Here is a 17,262-nt window from a genome sequence, read left to right on the forward strand (position 1 = left end):
TGGGCCTCTCCTTGAAAATGAACATGCGCATGCGCCTGCTCTTGTCCTTTGTTTGATCCGCAGAAAGAACAGGGAAAAGGAGCCTGTGTGTTATTCTACGCCATTAGAATAAATATTGCCGCATTGTTTGTCAAACAGGACTAGATTAGTAACATAAACATTCCGTCATAGAATGCAAATCATAAGCCGATTTGACAAATTTGTACGAATTATCTGCGTCTAATGAGTGTGGCTTAAATTGTTCAGGATCTTTCGAAGGTCTGGACATTGGAAAGGAGAACCTAAGGTTTTGCAAGTTTTAATGGTGGTCCGAACTGTCATAAGTGGATATATCGGTATGTACATATGTTTGCAATACAATTTAGTAATTCTCTGATACCAGAAGCGACATTTGATATTATTTTTAACCCTTCGACGCGGTGTCCACCTTTCGATGCTCACTTTAGATAGCCAAATGGCGCATGCGATCCTCTCTTCCTGTTGTCCACTTCGGTCTGGATCTCCTTTCTATCCCCTACTCATATGATCGGATTAGTTTGGGATTACGGGCAGACATCTCCTGGATTTGCGTAAACTCATTTGCCAGACCTTGTGGCAGAATCAGGACCTGGGAAATGCATCCGCAATTATTTCCCCACTGTTTGGAGGAACTGCCGCTTTGTAATCTGATATTTTAGCATGTTTGCAAACAAAGGCAGCGGAAAAACAAATTACTCTTGACCAGAAAAACAAGGGCAACAATTGCAAAATCGGCTTAGCCTGCCCTTCATCTTCCCTTTGCCGGTTGCTGTTTTTCCGGCACGCGAATTTCCTTATTTTCATTCACATTTTTTCGTAAATTTTCCCATATGGGCTCGATTTTCGGCCACACATCCTAACTTAATATCATATCTGTGGGGTCGGCTGCGTTTGATCCCATTATTCGAATGCGATGTTGCCATGAGAAAGAAAACCAATGAAGTCAACCAGTTCCGCAATGAAATATTAAATTACTCAATCCATATTCAATTTGCATCAGGTGACATGGATACGCCTGATTCTACAAAAAAGGTGGTTGTTAGTTGGAAACTTTATGGAATTTAAATTAGTTTGCAAATATGTATTTTATGATTTTTGGATACATTTTGTTTATTATAGTTATTATTTGAATAACGATTGATATATATATTGTATTTAAAAATATATTTAAGCTTAAGTAAAACTTAGTGGAATTTAAATTAGATTGCAAATATATATTTTATGATTTTTGGATAAATTTTGTTTATTATAGTTATTATTTGAACAACAATTAAAATATATATAAAATATATTTAAGCTTAAGTAAAACTTACCACTTCCTGTACAAATTAAAACAAGCTGTGTACATTTAAAAACATGAAAACAATACAGTGTGTTAAGGCTATTTATCAACAAGAAATGATTAAATTGTTGTGCTCAAACTTGGAAAGTTCATAATTGGGAAACAAAATTAAAAATAAGTTTTCAAAAATTAAAATAATTGCAAAACAAAAATAAAATTTTGAATAACCACAAGTACCAATAGTAAGTTTTTAATTTCCGCAATTGTCCACCAGTTTTAAACACTTATTTTTGTCAAAAATATAGTATTAAAATAGTATAGACGTTTTTTTTAATAAATATAGAACTATAGAAATATAGAATAATGTTTAGGACTTCTAATATTAATAAATTCAAAGTTTTGAATTTCTTTTATATTTCTCTTGATAAGCTTGATTTCACATTATAATTATATAACTTTATTAAATTTAGTAGTTTATTCAGATGGTTTAAAAACTACAAATCAGAAAGCCCATATTAACCCAATAAATTTCACATATATAATTTTCAATAGATTTAGTATTGTCAAAATTTTAATGCATATGGTTTTACTTATAAATTTATCTTAAAAATAAGTAAATGTATTTACAGAAAGCCACTTAATTTGAATGCAAGGTTACACAGTAACAGCCATAGGTATGGATTCCCCCCCAACTTAAGCTACAACAATCATTTCCGGTTCCGGACTGGAGGCATTCGAGGAGAAGGTGGAGTCGCAGCTCTCGTCCTTGTCGCGTTTCTCCCGTCGTTCGCGGGCCCTCCGGTTCTGGAACCAGATCTTGACCCGCGTGTTGGTCAGCTCCAGGGATTCGGCCAGCTTGTTGGCGTCCTCGGCGCTCAGGTAGTTGGACTCCTTGTAGGCCCCCTCCAGAGCCTGCAGCTGGTGGGGAGTGAATGGGATGCGGGGCAGGCGGCCGGGAGTCCTTTTGGCGGGGGCACTTTGCCGCAGGGCCCTGGGCAGCTTGGGCGGATGGTAGCGGGTGTACTGCAGCCAGTCGTAAACGGGAACCTGACACTCGGCGACTGCTGGAGGGGATCTCCTCTGCTGCTCCTTGGAGGAATACAATGGTTGGGCGTACGGATGGAATCGCTGCAGGACACCCAAAGAGGCATTGGTGCCCACATATTTGTCGCCGGCGCGGTTCAGTATATACTCGATGCTGAAGTCACTCATCCTCGGACGATCGATCCTTTCGTCGGGCTGGTCGAAGTGCTACTGCTGAGTTCGCTGCGCAGCCACGAGCTATTTATCCAAGGACCTCCCATCGCAGCCATTTGCATCCCAGGCAGCAGGATATGGCCATCCCTGTCTGGCAGGACGAAGAGATTGGCCTGGCCCAATTCAAATCTCGTTCGGAAGCAGCGAGGCGTTTAATAGGCGTTTCCCAGCTCCGGCCAGGTAGCCATCCCTTGGCCCAATTATGTTACCCTTATCAGTGGAACGAGATTATAAACTGCACGAGTTCGATTGTCTCCATTAAATGTTTGCTGTGACTGCGCTTCCGTTAATGCTATCTGAATACCCTTACATGAAAAGAGTTTGTTGGAAGAATGGGCACATCTACCTAATCCCAATTAACTAAATTAAATTTTTAATAAACAGTTAAGTTAAACACTATTGATTTTGAGGCAAACTTTAATGGAGTTGTTGGAGTGTATAGTTTGCTTACCTTTTCAACGACCAATTCATCTTTGCAAGATATATTAAATGTATATGAAAAAGTATATAATTAAAACCCATTCTGTTTTCCATGCAAAAATGTTTTAATGGTAAGAACATATAATTTTCGGTTTATCATCATTTCACCGAGCCTAACACATTTTTGATAGTTTTTGATTTGTTGTGGCTATCATTCGCAGGGTGATTCCCTCCCCTTTTCACTTGGTGAACTCATCCGCATCCATGTTTTTTCTTGAGCCCGGCCATCCTTTCAGATCCCATTCCATTCCATCCCTTTGGATGGGAAAACAAGTTGAGCCTGATATATTTTGATGCGCGTATGTTTTGATTGATTCGTAAATTTGTTTTCATAACAGTTGCCTTTGCAAAACGAGTTTTGAGCCAACCCTCGGTGCGTTCTTAAAGTATCAATTACACTGTTAATTGAAAATAACCATTGGATAGTCAAAATATGGGAATGAGCACTGTTGAAACGAAAAAAGCTTTCTATTGTCAATTTGAAATCAGATAATGTCAAAAACATTTAAATATTAAAGTTATAAATTAAATTTTTTATCAGAATAACCCAAAGCCTTTAAGATAATGTCGATTAAAAATAAATGCTCTGATTTCAATTCTGTATCAACTAGTTCAACAACCGCTTAGATGTTATATCTCTAAGTAAAACCACTTATCGGAACATTGCAAATCCCTGATAAAGTGTTAACAAGTGTTCCCGGTACTTGGTAAATTAAATAACGATAATGAACTTTTTTTTTGTAAAGATAAGGCTTATAAAGGCATATATTAAATTCACTACATTAATAACAATTGACTAAATGGGGTCAACACATTTACAGAATGTGCTTTTATCTAAGAGTGAAAAACAATTGGCGAGTAATCAGCTCTTCCGGCGAACTGAATTACAATTAAGATATTTATTTTAGATGGGGTGTAAATAAATTCAAATAAATCCTAAAAAGTAAAAAATTATAATTAACTAAGCACCTCAAATGTGTTATGTATGTTTCTGAAAGTAAGTTTATCTCCATTCCATTCCATTTTATTTAGATATGTTGGCTCTTATCTTATCCTTATAAACATTATATCACTTTGGCTTCTTAATCTCTTAATTGAATGGATTAATTATAGAAAAGCAAAGTGTCTACGGGCACAAGTTACCCTTTTTAAATAAGGCTGATTCCCCTATTTAGTAAACTGGCCAGTTGGAAATGAGTATGAAGGATATATTAAATATTACTTAAGCTCCAGCTTACACTACTTAACAAAAATATTTGGAAAGAATTAAGTTAATTTGTGCTGGTATCTTTTTCTAATCACAATGCAATTACCCGAGTATCTGCCAATTGTCATGTAATTGTCAACTAATTTTCCATTCGCACAATCGCCAGGCCGCAATTATGTTGCCCAAGTAGTTGTCAGCCACTAACCAACCGCCCGGAGATCAACCCTGGTGATAGAGGCTCCGTACCTTCCCGGAACAAAGGTTCCGAGATCCGATAGATTATCGTAGCGAGTCCTTTTTTGTGCGGTCTTGCGGTTGTCCAGGATTCAGAACTCAGGATTCACAACTCAGCAGATGCAAAACTTTTTGGTCTCCTTAACCGATGTGCAGCCCGACATGCCGAAGTAGCTGTCCAAGCGACTGATGCTGGGCACCCGGATGGAGATCCGCTGGGCGCTCTCATCCCACTGAACCGTGGCCTCCAAGATGGCGTTTCTAGGCTGGGCCTTTAGTTGGATCAGATACTGATTTGTGCTGCCCCTTTGCTGCACCGAGGATATACTGCTCAGACTGAGCCGCCGGCACCGGTGCGCTCCCTTTTTGCCGGCCACAAACCCATTGACGGCCTCCACCAGCTGAGTGGACATGATCCGGGCCCTGGGGTCCGTTGGGGACAGCTTGGCAAAGCGGTCGCAGGCGCACCAGTGCTCCTCGATCCCGGCCTGGGAGCAATTGCGGGACCAGTCCGCCTCCACGAGCACGCTGTGGCAGGTGGGGCAGCCCTCGGGACGTGGCAGCTGATCCGGCGGAGTGTCCAGCTCCAAGAGGTGCCTCAGGGTGGCATGGATGTCGTACGGCGATGTGAGGCGATTTCTGTTCACCTGCAGGTTGTGCAACAGTTTTGGATACTTCTCGCGGATCCAGTGGGGCACACGGATGTAGATGAAGGGCAGACGTTCTTCCACGAAGCCGCTGTCCAACTTGCGTAGTGGTCCAAATCTGGAACCATGATCGCTGAAGAAGATTATGAGGGTGTTGTCCATCACTCCACTTTTGTCCAATGTCCGCATGTAGTTCACCATCTTGGAGTCCATGGCGGAGGGCATGGAAAAGTCGTTGTGGCTGAAGGTGTTGGTCCAGAACATGCCAAAGAAAGTGCTGTTCCGGTTGACGCTGGCGAACTGGACGCCCAGGTCGTAGATATACTCCGCAGCCGGCTTGCGTCCCAGGCAGTAAGGCAGATTACTCTGCCTAGTTTGCTTCAGCTCCTTCTCGACGGCCAGGATCAATGGTCTGCCGTAGACGTCCGTCGGCGGCTTGAAGAAGCCCCTGCTCGAATAGTCGAAAGTGGAGTACTCGCTCCAGTCCTCGGCGAAGGCCGTTGTGTAGCCCTTGGCCTTGAAGTCCTTCCAAATTAGTGGACAGGCGTCCAGACCACCCACCTTGTCAGGTCGGCACTGTGCGTAGGCGAAGGTTTTGTTGAATCCTGTCAGCACAGCCATCAGGTTTGGAAATGTGTTGTCGCCCATCTAGTCCATGTAAGTAAGAAGTGAGATGTAAGGAATTCCATTAATTATGGTCAATTTTACAAATTACATTTTATGAGAAAAACAACTAAAGAAAACCCTTTGAGACAATGCATTTTAATCAAAAACATAAAGTAATGAACATTTGCATTCAAATGGAGCTCAATAAAAGTTTATTCAGCAATTTGTACGTACAATATTATTTTCGTTGGGATTTTGATTGAGAGTGAGTCAAGAATCAAGGGATTTTAAAAAATATATTATATAAGTACCTTATTATACCCCTGAAGCTCGAACCAGTGCTGTGTGTTCAGGTACTTGTACATCTGGGGCATGGCCCTTTCGAGGGTCATGCGGGATATGGAATCGATGCCCCAAAGCAAAACGCTTGGCATTTTGTGCGGACTTGAGTCATTAAGGGTATCTCTCCGAGGATGCACAAAACTGCAGGCATCCATTTGCGACACCTTGTCGTAAGGGGGCCGACGGCAATAGGTTATCATGGCAGTAACATCAGTCGGTACTAAGGAGTCCTGCTGAAGATTCACGCACGGACGCAGCCTGCCGAAATGCTCATCCTTAGTGACCATCTCTGGATCAGCTTTAATACTTACCTGTACCGATGGTCAGCCATGGTTGCAACTCCTGCTCGAAGGATCTGCTTGTAGCAGCATTTGCAGTCATCTTGCATGTGAAGCCTGTAGGTGCTGTCCGATTTGTTGAAGATCACTTTGATCAAGTCGCTACTTTGATCACACACTATATAGTGATGCTTCCTGTAGATCTTCAGGATGTTGCTAGCAAAAGGATTCGGATGACTCATTTGACACTCAGGGCTATTTACAAAGTATTTGACGCCCGATTCAGTTTCTAATGCATATTGAGATTCTGGTTCTTTAACATCCGATAGATTACTCCAAGTGCTGACCTCCACTGTGATTTCTGTAATCTCCTCCGTTTGAAAATGGGTAAAGTCTGAGATCTTAGTTTTACCCTCTGTTACAGCACTCAAAGCAATCTCCGTCACTTCCTTTGTACTAGGAGCACTGGTGTCATATGGAACATCCAATAGACTCGAAGTATCCCAAGGAATATTGGTTGTACTGGTGTCCACAGAGATCTCCGAAGTACCTGCATAAGCCTCAGTAGTTCTGCCTAGCTGCTTCTCCTGGGCATTCAGGTCATAAAACGCAATTATCAGGAGCACGACGATTAAAAAGCATATTTTTACAATCCATTTTGGAGGCTTCTCTTCCCTGGGCAGTTCGTCCTCCGTTGGAATAGGTTGGTATTTAATGTTCGACATGTTTAGTGACAATACAGACTTAAACCATGTTTTGTGATAATTTATTATGTTTATTAGAATTTTAATTCAGCCTGTGTATTTATTTACGATTGTGCGTTATCAACCAACTTCCGGAATATAATTGTAACCGGAGCCCATATGTGCGCTCCGTTCGCGGTTGTGTGGGCAACTGCACCAGCCTAAACTATCAGCACGGAATGCTAGCGGCTCTCTATGACTTGACATAATACAATACATACAGTTGGGGAAAAACAATAGCCCCACCAAGGCACTGTTCCTAATTTATTAAAAAACATATGAAAAAAAACTCTAAACCTATTGATGTTTAAATTTAAATTTCGGCTCCAGCCGAAAAAGAGTGAAACTTTCAATATATTTATTTTGCATTAAAAGCAGTGATGAAGAACGGATACACCTTAAGGTGCGAAGAGTTAGACTTCAAAAAAACGAGTTCTTACCAATTTGTACCGTCAACCTATTGAATCGAATAGAGAAAATTGCCAATCCCAAAAGTATGCGTGCAGAAAAGGGCAAAACTACACTTGGTTAAAATCCCCCAGAGTCTAAACCTTTTTAAATATTTTGAAAAAACTGATCTTTACATCATGTTTTGTATAAAAATCCTCTAAAATGATTCTTCATACAAAACATTTTCTCCGAAAATTTTAAATTTAGACTTAATAGTACAATTTTTCCTGAAATGATTTAAAAATTCCGCTTTTTTCTACAGTATTAATTGCATGCCTTTGTTATGGTAATTTTTATTTATTCTTAATTTAAATATAGTCTTCCCCTCCATAAAATGTTTTTAAACATTTAAGAACATTGAAATATATTTTGAAATGTCCACATTTAAACATTTCTTGAGTGGTGCTATTTTTTGTTTAAAGCTGTATATAGGATATGTGGACCAAAAATATTTTGTTGTCTTAATTTGACTCTTGCAGAAAATTCTCTTGATAAGAACGGAGAGTTTTTCTGTTTTTAGAATTTGTTTATTGGCTTTACACAACACAAGCGCAAATGAAATGATCAGACAAACTGATTTCAATTGTTTCTTTTTGCTAAGAATCTAAGAATAATTTTGTTTTACTAAGAACAAACTGTGTTTTTTTATGGTTTTTGAACGTGCCATATTTTTAATTTGCTTTTGATTATATTTTACTAGAGCTGTAAATAACAAAACTAGGTTTTTTAAATTCACTTCTTATACATTAAATAAACAAAATTATTTCTAGCATGAAAATACATATAAAAATTAGGCACTTCAAATAAATATGGAGTATTATTTATTTAATTATTTTATATTTTTAACTCATTAACACAAACAAAAAACTTATACTAAAGACAACAGAATTAAAAATAAAACAGCGTTAGTTTTAATGTTTGTTTTTTCTACAATTAACTAAAAAAACAGTTCTACGGTTGAGATTCCATCCAAGGCCAGACGTATATATCATTCACAATTAAGCACGACCTCCACCAAAAACATGACTTGGCAAAGGTAAAATAGTCAAAGCAGCTTAAACGTTTTTATTGCAAAATAAAAAGATAAAACATTAAATTCTCTTACTAAGATTACTGATTACTTTATTACTTTACTGATTAAAATATGCGAGTTGCTCAGGCAATCTCGACTAGTCTTTTAACGCAGGCTGTGAAGAAAAATATGCTTTGCAGTATGTGAACAACGAATTAGATAATTAACTAAGTGAAAATTTGCGTAAACAAAGTTTTGTGCACGCTTCATGTATGTTTTAAGCTTTTCTTATTTGAAAAGTAATTGTCTTGTAACAAATTTCTCCACGTGCTTGAAGTAGTAGTCAATGCACTCATTTGCTTCCCAAAAGAGCCAAACGTCAAGTCAATAAGGTTTGCAAGGTAGTTAAAATGTTATTGTAAAATGATGCGCTGTTGCAAATTAAAATAATGAAGGTGAGTTCTCACTGCATGCGGCATTGTAATAATTCTATTATTATCTGCTTACAGAATATGGGTAAGCATTGAAAAAGGAAACATGCACACTGAAAAATGTTTATAAGCTTTAAATAAGAATGATTACTGTTAAAAAACTAAATACTTTTAAAAAAATCTAAGCAAAGTCAAAAAAATTAAATAGCTTCTATAATTTAAAAACTTATAACGATCTGAATATCTAAGAATTGACATATTATTATACTTATCCAAAAATATTTATTTTATTTTTAATTAAATAATTTGTTAGTTTATATAATGCATCATGAATACAATATCTACTACTTCCAATCTTTTCGATATTGTAGTATCGATAAATAAATAAATAAATAAACAGTTTTTATCACTTTTTACCCAAGTTGGAGCCGGTTTATGTCAGCAAGTTTATGCCACTCTCGGTTGAATCCAATAGTGATGAAATCTTTATCTTCCCATCCCAAAAGCATACCACACACTTCATATAAAGTCATTAAAAGTCTGTGACAATCAAACCCTCTTGAACAATAACATTTAAAATGGAAAACAACTTATTTAAATTCATTAAATAATTGGACAACAAAAATGAATAAACATTTATGTTTACAATATAAAAAATAATTGCAAATTAGTCAGCCAACATCTTAATGGGACCAAAAACAAAGCTGTACAATATCGTGTTTTGTTTGTTTTATTTCAATAATTTAAGTCATTTAAAAATGTACATGTACAGTATACATAATCCAATACTTATGTATACACAAAACTTCATAAATAATAAAATGTTCAAGAAACGCATTACAAATGCTATGCATGTACAATATCTAAATTTGCCAAGGATTACGCTGCGCCCCCCGGCTGACCACAAAAAAGGTTTACGGCGCAGAGAGGGAGTAAAAATGCGGCCGCAACGTGACAAAAAATACATAATTTCAGTTTCAGTTTGTTATACATAGCATAAATTACATAATACATTTAATTTGTAATGTCATTTCGTACACTGACATTTACACTTATTGTTCTGTTGACGACTTTACGCTAAGTTTTCTGTTACATATCTGAATGTTCGTATCGGCCTGCTAACGGCCGCATTGCTAATGTTGGTGAGTTGATTGGTAGGTTGGTTGGTTGATCGGTATCGGGATCGTGATCGGTATCGGTGCATCTACTGCTTGTATGAAGATAAAACGCCCCAATGCCTCTGATGCCGCACTATATCAATACGCATAGTGCGAGCGATTGCTCATAACAATTTCTAATACATATGTATGGTAATATTTTCATCAACGACTGTTTTACTGTATACGCAATCCGTAATGCGTCTCTAACCTCGCTGTAATGCTACATATACGTATCTGTATGTATATTATCTGCTTAACAACTCCCACTATTCCGCTCCGCCGGCTTACGCGGTCTCCACATAGTTGGCCGGATACAGGCCGACGCGCCCATTCATGCGTCCCTTGCACCAGCCTTGTTCGTCTTCATCTTCGAGCTTCTCGAAAACATCACCTGAAAGAGCAGAGCGAAAGACGAAAGGGGTTGAGAGCTGGCCATTGGAGATTATCATATCATGTGGAGGGCTTCCACACACTCACACACCTTGCTTGAATGTGAGCTCATCACTTTCAGCGCCCTCGTAATCATAGAGCGCTTTGACCGGCACGCCCGGCTCACCGTTGTCCACCAGCACGTTGTCGCCCTCGTCCCACTCCTCCTCCTCGTCGAATGGATTTGCATCGGCTTTGCCGTTGCCGTTGCTGTGTATACAAATTGAAATCAATTAGTTCAATGAAAATGAGCGCATTCAACGCGACGTGTCTCTGGGGCAGCGAGCGAGCAGTCCGAGTGTAATTCAAAACAATACAAACTGTTTCAACTTACGTTACGCTCGGATTGCGATTGGATGCCGCCGATGCCGCTGAAGCCGCCGTGGCCGCCGCTCCCGTTGCTACCGCTGCTGTTGCCGCCGCCGACGTTTTGGCTTCGGCTGTGGTGGCTGAGGATTGCGTGGTCACCATGTCGCTCTTCACACTCGCTCTGCTGCTGACGCTGCCCAAGGTGCTGGTGTTCTTCTTCAGGCTGTTTGTCGTTGGGTATTCCTGCTGAAGAACTGGCTTAGTCTGATTTTAATTACTGCACAGTCGACTAGCTTACGTGCACATCCTCGGCCACAGGTCGCTGATTGATGAGCGTGATGGGGGCTGCCGGCAGTGCCTCTTTTGATTTGTTGCCCTTGGCAATGTCACGGAACTCCTCCGTGTATTCCTGTTAACAAAACGGAAGTTCCATTAGCGGCTGAACTGTGTTATGTTGTTCAATGTAATAGCAAACTCACCACAAACGATGGCCAGTTCATGGCCATGTTAATACCATGATTGTTCGACCACCATTTCAGATCTTTTTGGTGGTCTGCATTATTGATCGTGTGGGAGAACTCTTCGTAGATTTGGGGCAGGCTGTTGACCAAAAAGAATAGTGTAAGATTGATAGTTTCAGCTGAAATTTAACATTCAGTCGCACCTTTGCACTTTGGTGAGGTCGAGGCACGAGTGCACATTAAAAAGGATTTCTTTGAAGAATTGCAACCGCGTCTTCTCAAAGGTTTGGCACTTATCGAACACGGAAGTCATGTCCTCGATGTACACCGAATTGTATTTGGTGATTTCGGCAATAGCCTGCTCGTATTTTTCTCGGCACTTTTGCACTTGATCTTTGGTCTTTTGCACTCGATCGTGCATTTTCTTTACCTGGTTGAGAAAAGAAAAATGGGATTAGAAATGCTTTGATATTAGATATGTATTTATTTCAAACCTAGTGTTACGCGGAATGCTAGTTGTAGTGTAGTTGTTTTATTATTATTTTAAGATTCGATATGAATTGAATTGATTAACTTTCTGCAACCAAAATTAGTTTTAATTTACATATTTCATTTCATCAGTTTTCTAGTAAACCCGACCTCACAGTTGTTCCTATTTTGTTATTTAATTTAAATAACTAAATATTTAATTAATGGATAACCTGAACAAAGTCCTACCATAATATCAATAAAAACATTTCGGATAGTTTCTATAAACAAAAAAACACCAAAAACACATATTTATGGTGCCTTTAACTTCTATCCCATAATGGGCTATAATTAATTTATTTCTAAAAATATTTTTCTTAATATTATAGATTAATTGACATTCATTCTCAAACAAAGCTATAATTTTTGTTGATATTCACAAAGCCTCTCACCTGATCCGGCGACAAGGAGCTGTCGGCATTGGCATTGCGCTCCTGGTTGGTAGCACTGCGCTCCGTCTTGCAGGCCGAATGGTAGTCCGCCTTGGCCTTCTCAACCTTGGCCAGCAGCTTGGCCCATGGCTTCTGGGCCTTCTTGAACAGATCCTCCAGGTCCTTGCGTTCCTTGATCTGCATGAGCGTGTGGTGGTAGTTCTCCTTCTGCCACGTCTTGATCTGGCTGTTGACGTCGTTGCACAGGTTGTCCTTGATCTTCATGTGAACGTCGGAGAGGCGCTCCGATTCTGTTAGTACGCCCTTCCAGGCCGCCTCCGTGGTCCCGTACTCCGGCCCTGGAACAAATCAAGCATGGGTTATATATCTCTTACAGCGATTCTCAATTAACAACAGATTACAAGCGTGTCGCCAAGTCGATCTGTCTGCCGCTCACGTCATCGTGGGCCCCTCGGGCACTTGGTTTATCTAATCAGCCGCAGCCGCAAGATATAGGTAGCTAGGGCTATAGGTATGGCAAATATAGTATGCTTGGGGTACGAGCGCGAGCGCTTGTATGGGTGCTGCGATCGAGAAACAGAACATCGCACATTTTTGGCATTTTTTATCGGGCGCTGGCACACCGCAATCAAATTAATATGATGCTCGTCTTATAATTGGCAGTGCACGGAACTCGTTTGCCTAACGACTCACTATCCCAAATTCCCCTAGCGCGAGCACACAGACAGAGATATATAGAAATTGAGACGCTTAGCACAGAAATAACTCGTTCTATTTTCCCGTCGCATTGATTTTTGAAACCATTTCAAGCGACGCTTTGGTGCCGGTTTGGTGCCGGGCAATGGGCCACTGGCCAGCGCTTCTGCCTCTCGGTCTCCGCATCTCCGTATCTCTATCTACGAGTATATCTGTATCTGTATCTGTATCTGTATCTGTATCTGTATCTGTGTTCGTATCTGTATCTTTGGCCAGACGCAGCTAGGCAAATTCCGCACAACTACGCTGGCCAGCAAAGAAAATAAAAAGAGAAGGCGGAGGAAGTGGTAGTCGCTTTTGCAATTGCCCATTGCTGGTTACTGTGAAAGTGGACACTAAGAATTCCGTGCAGAGGCGGTCACACAAAATAGCAGCAATAGAAACAGCGGCAGCAATGAGGCAAAGCGGTTTCCAACTTTGCAAGCGCTGTACTCGATTTCATATCACGAAGAAGCGCGCACACTGTGCCGGACATCCGCCGAAAATGGTCAGAGACCCAAATCCATAAATAAGGAACTTAGGCGCCAGCGAAACTAAGAAAACGAGCGTCAAAACTACAGGCTTAGTAGGTATACGCTTTTTATAGGACTTCGCATTTATGGACAGGTTTGATAAGTCGGAATTCATTTAGAATATTTCTAAAACTCTACTTTTATTACTTATTGTAAAAAACACTAAAACAAATCAAAAAATTCATTCAATGCTATTACACAAAATTGAAAAGAACTTGCATTTTTTGTTTGGTACAATACAATAGATACCATTTCTTTTAAGTTCCTTGCCAAATTTTACTTTGAAAACAAAGTGAGCGCGCGTAAGCAAATGTTTATGTTTGTTAGTGTAAACACTTTGCTCTTCCTACTTATTAACATATTTTATTAATTGGTCTGGCAGCTTTGAACCACAGTGGCAAAATTTTGCGGACTACTACCGAGAAAAAACGAGGTAACGAATAACGTAAAAAAAGCCATTAATAGCTTAAGCCACTTATCGCACAACGGCAACAACAATGCTCAGAACGATGTACTGAATGTAGAAAATAAGAACAGCCAGTGGGCCAAATAAGTGGTGGGAATTCAGCGTGAGCGGGTCACTTGATGCTTCGCTGGGCCTCAAGCCTGCGACTGAATGAATTGTTAACAAACAGCAGGCTTACATGACAGATGTTGTCTCATACCGCCATCCACATCCACACTCCCACTGCCACCCGCTTCTCACTCACCTTTCTCAATGAGCTCAGCCCATTTCTTTGACCAGGCGCGCAAGCTTTTCGCATATCCCTTCTCGATGTCGGCACGCTCCTGAATCAGTTGCTGTAGGTCATTGCAGAGTCTGCGTGCGAAATGAGACAAAAGTCATAATAATGCAAACCGGTTTGGGATTGTATTTGGGTTCGGATTCGGGTTCCGATGGATTCTGCTGGCAATGACCCAGAGGGCCAAGTGCTTATACACAGAGAAAAACTTTTAATTAAGTCGGTAAATATAAATCACTCGTCTGTGGCAAGTTGATCACACATACAAAAAAACAATACCAAAATAACCTTTTTTATATAACTTTAAGGCTTATTATTTCTTATTTTCTTTACATACAAATAAGTCCTACTCTAAATTTTGATTGCAAGACATATTACGTTACCATATTTAGTTGTTACTGAGTAGACACAGGTGGTCAATTCGTATTCATTAAACGTAAATAAAAAATAACGAACAGAAAGTTTTTGAATTTTAAGGTGATGTTATTTTTGGATTGCATAACTAACGTAGGGTTTTTCTCTGTGCATTTGGACTCCCAGGGGATTATCGACTCACTTGGAACCATCTTCGATCCGCTTGGTGGTGCGTTTGTAGTTGCCGGGCTCCCAGAAGGAATCGCTTCCAGCCTGCAGGAGCTGATCATCGCTATGGTGGGACATTTCCTGTGGGTGCCAATCGATATTTATCAATCTCTTTCGAGGGGTTTAAGCGCAATAATCATAAAATATGAGTTTCGGTTACGTAAATAGACGCTGCCGCCATAAACAACTTCCACAAAGCAGCAGCAGCGGCAACAACAGGGCTCTTTGTTTATACGCAAACTTGTATTTTCGTAGTGTTTATCTTCGCCAAACAAATCGTTTGCTAAACAATATATTATACCAAAACGAGGCAGGCGGTGGGTAAATTAATTGTTTTCCTAATTTGGGTATTGATGCAACAGGTAGACCTTTAATTATCGGAGCTTTATCAACGACCGTATTTCTAAGGGGTTTCGCCGAGTGTCCCCATTGATAAAGATTGGACTTATCACTTCTGACTCATTGCGAAACTTATTTTTACACTCATACAAAAAAAGTCTTAACCTCGATATTATTATTTTATGTGAATAGATATATTTTGTGAACTAATTCTCATTAATTTTTAAATAATAAAACTAGGACTTCCTTTATTAGATTTTTATTTCTTTAGAAATAATCCTATACAATCCAAATCAACAAGGCATTTAACAGAAATAGTTAGGTATTTTTTTAGACTTTTCCTTAATAAAATCCAATTAAATGTTAAAAAAAATTTTGTTTTGACGTGTATATTTATCAATTTTAAAATTTGTTGTTAAAGGAATTTTACTGCTTTTAGAATTCAAATTCGGTTATGTCTTAATCTTCATCATCACTAAAATGTTTCTTTCTGTGTAAGTTATTGTATGCATGTTTTTTGACTTTCCGGTGGGAAAAATGATATCTTATCAGCGGAGTTTCCCTGCATCAGCTGTTTGTAAACAATGCAGGCGGTTTAAGTCCACTTACACACCCGTATAGTGAATAACGGTTATGTTATCATCAGACATTGACCGGTTATATGTATATAAATAATAACCGTCGCTGGAATTTAATCACCGCACACACAAAGACACTACGAGATTGATGACGACTGGTGGGTTTTAAATCTGGCATTGACTTGATTTGGGCGTCATCGGCATAAGCGATGCGCTTACTGGTTTTCCTCATCGCTAAAAATAACAAATATTATGCCGCTTGCAGTCATATAGCCAATTGGATCTCGCGGCTCTTTGCGATTTTCGTGAGTAGAAATGGCCAACAGAAAGTTTACAAACAGGTTGACGCATACTTCGCATATTTGTGGAGATAGATAAGCAACTTTACGGCACTCACACACTCACACGCACAATTTAACTAACACGTCGCACACTTGGGCGATAAGGTGGCTTCTCCTCCACCCCCTCTCCACAGTAAACCCGTTTATCTTTGAGATTGAACTTGTGTCTCGACCGTTTACTGTAAATATTTGCATCGTTTTTCCAGGCACCTTACATAAGATTTTCGGTGCTTTGATTAAAATGGGTGCTACGATTATAATTTTTTTTGGGCGAAGTGTACGAAAGAGCACTTGCTGGCCGATTGGATTTTTTGTTGTTGCCAGACGCACACCAACACACACACATACGCATCGACTCGATGTACACACACACACACTCAGGTGAAATTCCGCTACACCCAAACGCGTTTACACGAATTGTTCTAAATTGCGATCGCCTTTTTTGCTGTTGCTGCCACTGCTGCATTGCGCTTTAAATTGTAATTAAATAATCCAGGGCTTAGTGTTCTTGAGACTTTGCTAGTTCCGGAGCAGAGCGACCACCTACCAAATAACAAAATAGCGTAAAAAAGCACTACAACTCGAGTGTGTGTCTGAAATCGCCAACTAAAAAAACTATGTGTGGTGTGACCGTGCCGTGGCCGTTATAATATACCAAGCGGCTTACAGAAAAAAACATACTATTTATTAAATACCAGTATTAAATTAAATGTTAAATTAATTTTTTATCATTATATGCATATGAATCTTGATAGTTATTCAACTGTTAATTTAATTTAAAATGTTGCTTACACTAATTGGTTTATTATGTCAGAAAAAAGTTATTAAAAATATTGGGGTGACCCTCGTTCGATATTTTTTTTTAAATGTTTACAGCTTTCTTATTTTGTAATTGTTATAATAATCGAATTCAAAAAACATTGATCGCAAAACTCACTGAAATCTCTGTTTAATATTAGACCAGTCGTATAATAATTTAAAAAGTACAGTGTAAACTAGATTAAAACTTACAAAAAGACGCTGAAAATGCTGCAGTAGAAGAGAAATAGGTTCGATGATAGCTTCCATCTTCGAGGATAATAAAAATGCATGTAGATAAGTACAAAATTGTATGGAATTTGGAAACAGAGTTTTTATTTTGACGG

General features: G+C 39.3%; 3 protein-coding genes across 6 annotated transcripts; all 3 read right to left on the reverse strand.

Annotated features, from left to right (window-relative positions):
• Nucleotides 1–1,917: 1,917 nt before the first annotated feature.
• On the reverse strand, nucleotides 1,918–2,762 carry LOC128266604 (homeobox protein GHOX-7). The gene has a single exon (XM_053003248.1). The coding sequence runs from the start codon at nucleotides 2,510–2,512 to the stop codon at nucleotides 1,994–1,996; it is 519 nt and encodes a 172-aa protein (XP_052859208.1). The 5' UTR covers nucleotides 2,513–2,762; the 3' UTR covers nucleotides 1,918–1,993.
• Nucleotides 2,763–3,708: 946 nt separating this feature from the next.
• Nucleotides 3,709–7,486, reverse strand: LOC128266586 (uncharacterized). Its single transcript, XM_053003214.1, has 3 exons — nucleotides 6,385–7,486; nucleotides 6,043–6,331; nucleotides 3,709–5,773 (listed from the first exon to the last, which is right to left on the reverse strand). Exons 1-3 carry the CDS (start codon nucleotides 7,074–7,076, stop codon nucleotides 4,592–4,594), a joined length of 2,163 nt encoding a protein of 720 aa, XP_052859174.1. The 5' UTR covers nucleotides 7,077–7,486; the 3' UTR covers nucleotides 3,709–4,591.
• A 2,215-nt stretch (nucleotides 7,487–9,701) lies between these two features.
• Nucleotides 9,702–17,240, reverse strand: LOC128266588 (protein kinase C and casein kinase II substrate protein 3). Of its 4 annotated transcripts, none has more exons than XM_053003215.1 (10): nucleotides 17,129–17,240; nucleotides 14,834–14,940; nucleotides 14,245–14,354; nucleotides 12,267–12,604; nucleotides 11,550–11,776; nucleotides 11,365–11,485; nucleotides 11,184–11,294; nucleotides 10,911–11,131; nucleotides 10,629–10,786; nucleotides 9,702–10,538 (listed from the first exon to the last, which is right to left on the reverse strand). In XM_053003215.1, the coding sequence occupies exons 1-10, from the start codon at nucleotides 17,183–17,185 to the stop codon at nucleotides 10,432–10,434; spliced, it is 1,557 nt and encodes a 518-aa protein (XP_052859175.1). In that variant the 5' UTR covers nucleotides 17,186–17,240; the 3' UTR covers nucleotides 9,702–10,431. The 4 variants fall into 4 exon arrangements, with proteins under 4 accessions (XP_052859175.1, XP_052859176.1, XP_052859177.1 ...); XM_053003216.1 differs by having other exon boundaries at nucleotides 10,911–11,128; nucleotides 17,129–17,238; XM_053003217.1 differs by lacking the exon at nucleotides 17,129–17,240 and adding an exon at nucleotides 16,665–16,755.
• Between the last annotated feature and the right edge of the window lie 22 nt (nucleotides 17,241–17,262).

The sequence above is a fragment of the Drosophila gunungcola genome, chromosome 3R (assembly GCF_025200985.1).
Source record: "Drosophila gunungcola strain Sukarami chromosome 3R, Dgunungcola_SK_2, whole genome shotgun sequence".
Lineage (NCBI taxonomy): Eukaryota > Metazoa > Arthropoda > Insecta > Diptera > Drosophilidae > Drosophila > Drosophila gunungcola.

Excerpts from the sequence above, each read along its gene's own strand:
- LOC128266588 (XM_053003215.1), bottom strand. The coding sequence starts at position 17,185 with ATGGAAGCTATCATCGAACCTATTTCTCTTCTACTGCAGCATTTTCAG. Across the intron at positions 14,355-14,833 it reads CGGATCGAAGATGGTTCCAA|ACTCTGCAATGACCTACAGC; the intron begins GTGAGTCGATAA and ends TTTCGCACGCAG. Across the intron at positions 10,787-10,910 it reads AATCGCAATCCGAGCGTAAC|CAACGGCAACGGCAAAGCCG; the intron begins GTAAGTTGAAAC and ends TTGTATACACAG.
- LOC128266586 (XM_053003214.1), bottom strand. The coding sequence starts at position 7,076 with ATGTCGAACATTAAATACCAACCTATTCCAACGGAGGACGAACTGCCC. Across the intron at positions 6,332-6,384 it reads ATGGCTGACCATCGGTACAG|GCTGCGTCCGTGCGTGAATC; the intron begins GTAAGTATTAAA and ends GCATTTCGGCAG. Across the intron at positions 5,774-6,042 it reads AGCTTCAGGGGTATAATAAG|ATGGGCGACAACACATTTCC; the intron begins GTACTTATATAA and ends TACATGGACTAG.
- LOC128266604 (XM_053003248.1), bottom strand. The coding sequence starts at position 2,512 with ATGAGTGACTTCAGCATCGAGTATATACTGAACCGCGCCGGCGACAAA.